The sequence below is a fragment of the Diospyros lotus genome, chromosome 4 (assembly GCF_014633365.1).
Source record: "Diospyros lotus cultivar Yz01 chromosome 4, ASM1463336v1, whole genome shotgun sequence".
Lineage (NCBI taxonomy): Eukaryota > Viridiplantae > Streptophyta > Magnoliopsida > Ericales > Ebenaceae > Diospyros > Diospyros lotus.
This window is the reverse complement of record NC_068341.1, coordinates 34,229,617-34,236,572: the sequence shown is the minus strand read 5'-3', so window position 1 is coordinate 34,236,572 and position 6,956 is coordinate 34,229,617. Positions and strand designations below refer to the sequence as shown.

Sequence of the window (6,956 nt, the reverse complement as noted above, 5' to 3'; positions counted from 1 at the left end):
TGGAGAATTATGGAAAATTGGGATTGATCCAAGGGAGGAGATTTAGTCTCCAAAGAAAGATCAATGGATGAGAATTAAGAAGACAAGTCTCTTGGATTTGTGTTTCCTTTGAATCTAGACAAGAGTTCTCCTAAAATCAAGGGCTAGGATTTAAGTTGGGAGAAGCACAAGGATTGTGCTAATGTTCAAAGGTAGAGATTAAGTCTCTTGAAATAAGAAGAAATCTATGGCTAGGATGTGATCTTGAGAATTGGCATGGATTAAGAAGAAAACTCTATAAATAGGAAGTGAGAAATTGGTTCAAAACTTTTTCCCATTTGTGAAGTGAAGAAGCAAGAAGGCAAGCAAGTCTAGAGAAGGAAGAGAAAGACTAGCAAAGGTAAGCTAGTTTTCTCTCTTGATATAGTTGAATGCATGTGTTTAGGAGCTAAAATCCCTTTATTATTTTTCTTAAGGGTGAGTCTTAGCTTGTGGAGGTGTTGAAGCTTCAAAGTCTAAGAGGGATTCTTGGCTTGTGAGAGTGTTAAAGCTTCAAGGAAACAAGGTAAGGGATAGCTCCAAGTGGAGGGGTTTTTGCTTGCATTTGTACATGTGTGAATGAGTTGCATGTAATGGTTCTTTGCATGTTTTGTGCCCAAGTGGACCTATGGCCATAAGGAGGACTTGTGAGGGGAGTGAGGGGTTGGTTGGTGCCTTAACCTAAGTGGTTATGAGGGCATGGAGAACTACCCTTAATATGCATTGCATTGCATTACATGTTATGTTTCTCATACTTTATTTACATTTGCATAGCACCCTTACTGAGCATTGGCTCATAAGGTCCTTTGACCTCAATGTAAGTGGATAATCATCAAAGGGAAAGGGAGTTTTGCAAGGGTGAAGGTATTGAAGCAAAGAGGAAACCATGTGTAGTGGTTATGTATTTTTGTATTTTTGTGTTGTATTATTTTGTTAAACTTGGAATGTATGTAAATGTGGTTAAAAAAGGGGTAAACTTGAGTGTTTTGGAAGCCCCTTGGTATGGAAATGTATTCTGGAAAATATGGTTTTTATTAAAAAAAATATATATTTTTTTTTTTGAAAAAAATGGCCGAGGCAGTGGGCTGGCGCGGCCAAGGGCACGCCTGGGCGGGGCTGGCGCGGCCGCGCGCGGCCGGCCAGTACGCGCGCGGCCCGTACGCGCGCAGCCTGCGCGGCCTGCGCGGGCGGGGCCTGCGAGGCCCGCGCGCACTGGGGGGGCGCGGCTGCTGCTGTGCCCCCCCCTGTGGCTGCTGTGAAGTTTCCCTTTTTTTTTTTATATTTTATATTTTTGGGGTTATTTAATTATTTCTGATAAATTATGAAATTATGAAATAATTTAAATAAATAAATAAATAAATGAGTATTTAGCCTCTAAATTAATTTTTAAATTAATGTAAATTTGAGGCAATTATGGGAAAAATTTCTATATTTTGGGAAATTAAATAATGGACTATTTTCCTAAAATTTTGAAATTGGATGAGGATACTTGAGATTTGTATTTCAAAAATTAATTCCCTAATGGTTGGAAAATTATGGAATTTTTGAAATAAATAAAAGGGAAAATCAATTGAGCCTTAATGAGGAAAAATTTATTTAAATTTTTCTAAAGAAAGATTAATCCAAATATTTTCCAAAGGAATTGGAAGTGAGATAAATGGGTTAATGGTTGGGGCAAAGATAGGAAAAATCTATTTTCTTATAATTAAGGCGTTATGCCATAAATTATTTTAAGTTAGAGAGTTAGCTTATTTCCTTTTGATCTTGGTAGGTCACCCTTAGCCTTCATTAAAGAACTCGAGAAGGGGTGACGATTGCGAGGTCTCGGGTTTAATAGGTCGATTGATAATTCCCGGACCCTCGAGCGGAGCGAAGAGAGGGCAAAGCCTAGTTCCCACCTAGGTCGTTTCCCGTTGAAACGTAGCCGTCTCTTCATCTTTGCCCTAGCGTGTGAATAGTAAGTTGGCTATTCGTGAGTAACACCCGTAGGTGGGACCGGGGCGTTACAGTTTGGTATCAGAGCGTGATTCTAGTTTGAGATAGGATTTTCATGATTGTTGGGCATCATAGTTATGATGATATGATTGTTGTGGTGGTGATGTCTTTGGGTTGATATCTATGGTGTGGTGTTTTGTGCGTAGGTATGGAGAGACGAACCCTATTTCGTTCAGTGTGGCTAGTGCGAGACTACATCCGGAGGCTGAAGGCCCAATGGACTTTAGCCATATCGGTGATGAGACCCGGAGAGTCCATCCAGCGCTACCTTAGCAGGGTGGAGGACGTCATTGCGGAGACCCCGGGCACAGCCTTACCTCCTGGATTGTTGGGTGAAGTGAAGGTGCACTATGTGAAAGAATTACTCCATGGCAAGTGGAGGCGGTACGCAAGAAGGATTGTGAGGCGACCAAGAGTATCCCAAAACTTCACCTTGTTCATTGAGGTGATACGGGAGACAGACGCGTGGCAGTCTAGAGAAGTCACCCGTGGGCATGCGGGACCAGACGAAGAAAGTGTGGGAAGTAATGAGACCATAGATGATTCAGAGGAAGACCTTAATAGGGAGGTAGACTCTCCCGAAGCCCCTTATGAGGACCCCTCGGAGGAGTCCGAGTCCCTGATTGGCATCTACCATAGCGACCCGGTTAGCCTAAAGCTTCGAGGCGGGGTGATCCCAGGTAGGCCTCAAAGTAGTTATGTGGTTGATGGGCCTAGTGGCGAGGGTCGTGATGTGGAGGCCATGGGTAGGGCTAAGTCATGCTAGGTGACTAGTGAGCTCTGGGGGTTGAATTTGTGGGGCTAGTGGGGGAAAACTTGATGTATTTTGTTTTGTGTGGCTTTGGTTCATGATGACTATAAGCTTTTCCTCCTTTTGAATTATTTTGTAATGGGGAAAGCTCTTTGTAAGCCTATGTCTTGTCTATGCAAATAAATAAGTTATGTTGGAAACATCATCTTGTATGGCATTGCTCGGAACTTGTGTTATGTATGTATGTGTGGCTATGGTGTAGTAGAAAAATGAATGTCGCTTGTGCCATTGTGCAGATTAGCCGTGAAGAACGACTTCGTAGGAGAAGGGGCCAGGCCCAGTCGTCATCTCAAGACTTCCCAGAAGGAAGTGGCTCGGAAAGGCCAAGTGGTGATGGTCATTCGAAAGGTTCGTCGAAATGATGATGAGTTCGGTGAACAGACCAGAAACCCTTACTACAAATTGGCTAAAGATGTTTCGAGATTTACATCCGCCAAGCTTTAAGGGAGACCCAGAAATGGACCCAAGTGTAGGAGAATATTGGATGGAGCAAACTGAAAAATTACTGGAACACTTGGAGTGCCCTGAAGACCACTGGGTAAGGTGCGCTACATTCATGTTAGAGGAAGAAGCGGCTATCTGGTGGAAGTCGATGTCAGGAGTCTTAAGGACTCGAAATACCATCCAAGAAAACGAGGAGGTACGGGTGACACCTATTACCTGGGAACAGTTCAAGATTGCATTCAATGATAAGTGCTTTCCTGAGTACTAGAGAGAGGTGAAGAAACAAGAGTTTTTGAAGCTGACCCAATCAGAGGATATGTCCGTGGTGCAGTACGAGGCCAAGTTTTCCAAGCTGATAAAGTATGTACCTATGTACACTACAGATGAATTTGAGAAGGCCCAGAAGTTCTTCCAAGGACTTAGAAAGGAAGTGAAGCAAGTACTGTACGCGTGGAACATCCGTACTTTTGATGATGCAGTTGAGAAGGCTATTACTGTTGAGTGAAACATGATGGCTCAGGGAGAGCTGAAACTCCGAAGTGATGTGAAAAAGGAGGTGGAAAACAAAGACAAATCAACAAACCCTCCAGTAGCACAATTCAAGAAGCCTGAAGGAGCCAAATTTAAGAGGGAAAGATATTGCAAGAAGTGCCAAAGGAGGCATGCTAACAACAAGTGTGGGACCAAAAGCAAAGGAGCAGGTTGCTTTGTGTGTGGAGAAGTTGGACATTTAGCGAGAGACTGCCCTTCGAGGAAAACATTGAAGATCGAGGAAGGGGCCAAAAGGGAAGTAACATGCTACGCTTGCAAGCAACGAGGACATTATTCATGGAACTGCCCCCAATGAGACAAGTCTGACCCAAGGAAGAAGCCAGAGGGAAAACCAGGCCCACAACCAGCACGAGTATTTTAGCTAACAAAGGCGGAAGCTGATGCTGATCTGAGCGTTGTGGAAGGTACGTTCTTCATCAACACTACTCCTGTACATGCATTGGTGGACCCTGGTGCCACTCATTCATTCATAGCAAATGAGTCTGCTAGGAGTTTGGGTCTTGCACCCTCAATAATAGGGCATGGAGTTAGAATTCAATCTCCAATTGGGGAGACTATGGAGACTAATCTAATGGTCCGAGATTGTAATGTGGATATTGAGGACGAGAAATTTAAGATAGATCTTATACTTATGGAGATGCATGACTTCGATGTCATCCTAGGTATGGATTTCCTTTCTCGGTATTGCGTCAGTATGGATTGTTTGGAGAAGACAGTAGAATTGGGATGTCCGGGGGGAAAAGTAGTGAAGTTTAAAGGACCACGGTTTGGTAGGCCGTTAAAATTTGTATCGGCCTTGAAGGCCTGCAAATGGTTGGAAAACGGAGTATATGGATTTATAGCTCATGTTATGGTAGTGGACAATAAATCAGAAATGAAGCCAGAAGAGGTAGAAGTAGTGAGGGAGTTCTTGGATGTTTTTCCAAAGGACTTGACAGAGCTACCTCCTGATCGAGAGGTGGAGTTTGCCATTGAACTGTTGTCGGGAACAACACCAATTTCTATACCCACTTATCGAATGGCCCCGATTGAGTTGAAGGAGCTTAAGGTACAACTTCAAGATTTGGTGGATAAGGGATTTATTCGACCAAGTATTTCCCCATGGGGAGCTCCAGTGTTATTTGTAAAGAAGAAAGATGGCAGCTTACGATTGTGCATCGATTTTCGAGCACTCAATAAGGTAACAGTGAAAAATAAGTACCCATTGCCTAGAATTGGAGAGTTATTTGATCAATTGAAAGGTGCTAGAATATTTTCAAAAATTGATCTGCGCTCGGAGTACTACCAACTGAAAGTTAGAAGTGAGGATATACCCAAGACGGCATTTCGGTGTCGATACGGACACTTCAAATTTTTGGTGATGCCATTCGGGTTAACCAATGCCCCTGCAGCTTTTATGGATCTCATGAATAGAGTGTTTAAACCATTTCTAGACCAGTTTGTGATCATCTTTATTGATGATATCTTGGTGTACTCAGCTAGTGAGGCGGAGCACTGTGAGCATTTGAGGTTGGTGCTAGAAAGGTTGCGTAGCGAAAGGCTATATGCAAAATTTTCCAAATGTAGCTTCTGGCTAAGGGAGGTGGCGTTTCTTGGCCATGTAATTTCAAGTGACGGTGTATCAGTGGATCCATCCAAGATAGAGGCCGTTAAAAACTGGCACCGACCGAGTTCAGTGTTCGAGGTAAGAAGTTTTCTGGGGTTAGCTGGATACTATCGGCAATTTGTTGAAGGATTTTCAAAAATTGCCTTGCCTCTGACACGTTTGACTCAGAAGAATGTGAGGTTCATATGGGATGACAAGTGTGAACAAAGTTTTGAGGAACTTAAGAAACGGCTGACCACAGCGCCGATTTTGACCCTACCTGAAGGTTCTGGAGGATTCGTGGTCTACAGTGATGCTTCAGGATCGGGATTAGGCTACGTGTTGATGCAGCATGGTAAGGTGATTGCTTATGGGTCGCGTCAATTACGACCTCATGAGAAGAACTACCCGGTCCACGATTTGGAATTGGCTGCCGTTATCCACGCCCTGAAGATTTGGCGACATTATCTCTACGGTGAGAAGTTTGAGATCTACACCGATCACAAAAGCCTAAAGTATATCTTTTCCCAAAAAGAGCTGAATATGAGACAACGTCGATGGATGGAGTTCTTGAAGGACTACGATTGCACCATCCATTATCATCCAGGGCGGGCGAATGTTGTGGCGGATGCCCTTAGTCGTAGGGATCTTGCTGTCGCGGCTGGGATGATGATGCGGGAATGGCAGCTGATAGAGGTGTTCAGTAGCCTAACGGTGGGTGTAGCACCTGGGAACGGTATATCCATGGTGGCTAGTCTGCGAATTCAGCCAGGTTGGTGGGAGGAGATACGTCAGGCTACCGGGGAAGATCGGAGGCTTCGCCAATGGGTGGATGAGAAGGGTGAGCCGGTGAAAACAGGTTTTGAGTTCAGAGATGGAATCATGAGGATGAACGGGCGAATTTATATTCCTAATAATGAAGAATTAAGGCAAAAGATTTTAGATGAAGCTCATCGATCAAAGTACACTGTACATCCAGGGGCGACCAAGATGTATAAAGACTTGAGAGAAGTTTATTGGTGGCCTGGAATGAATCGGAGTGTGGCTCAGTATGTAGCCAAGTGTGACGCATGCCAGAGTATTAAGATCGAGCATCAGCGGCCAGCAGGATTGTTGCGACCGTTAGAGATACCAGAATGGAAGTGGGAGCACATTTCCATGGACTTCATTGTGGGATTGCCCAAGACAACAAGGAAGAAAGACTCGATATGGGTTGTGGTCGACAAGCTAACAAAGTTGGCTCATTTCATACCTGTTCGGACTACTCAAGGTGTGGAAGAGCTGTCACGGATTTATGTTCAGGAAATCGTGCGGCTGCATGGAACCCCAGTCAGCATTGTGTCTGATAGAGATTCAAAATTTTTATCAAGATTTTGGACGTGTTTGCAAGAAGAATTGGGAACGAGGTTGAATTTTAGTACTGCATATCATCCCCAAACAGACGGCCAGACTGAGAGGGTGAACCAGGTTTTGGAAGACATGTTACGGGCATGTGTACTGGAATTTGGAGGAAATTGGGATGAGTACTTGCCGTTGGTGGAATTCTCGTAT

At 44.0% G+C, this 6,956-nt stretch overlaps 1 protein-coding gene across 1 annotated transcript; it reads left to right on the top strand.

Annotated features, from left to right (window-relative positions):
• Positions 1-3,182: 3,182 nt before the first annotated feature.
• Positions 3,183-3,773, top strand: LOC127799796 (uncharacterized). Its single transcript, XM_052334017.1, has 2 exons — positions 3,183-3,464; positions 3,537-3,773. The coding sequence occupies exons 1-2, from the start codon at positions 3,183-3,185 to the stop codon at positions 3,771-3,773; spliced, it is 519 nt and encodes a 172-aa protein (XP_052189977.1).
• The last annotated feature ends 3,183 nt before the right edge of the window (positions 3,774-6,956 follow it).

Excerpts from the sequence above, each read along its gene's own strand:
- LOC127799796 (XM_052334017.1), top strand. The coding sequence starts at position 3,183 with ATGATGATGAGTTCGGTGAACAGACCAGAAACCCTTACTACAAATTGG. Across the intron at positions 3,465-3,536 it reads CCATCCAAGAAAACGAGGAG|AGAGAGGTGAAGAAACAAGA; the intron begins GTACGGGTGACA and ends CCTGAGTACTAG.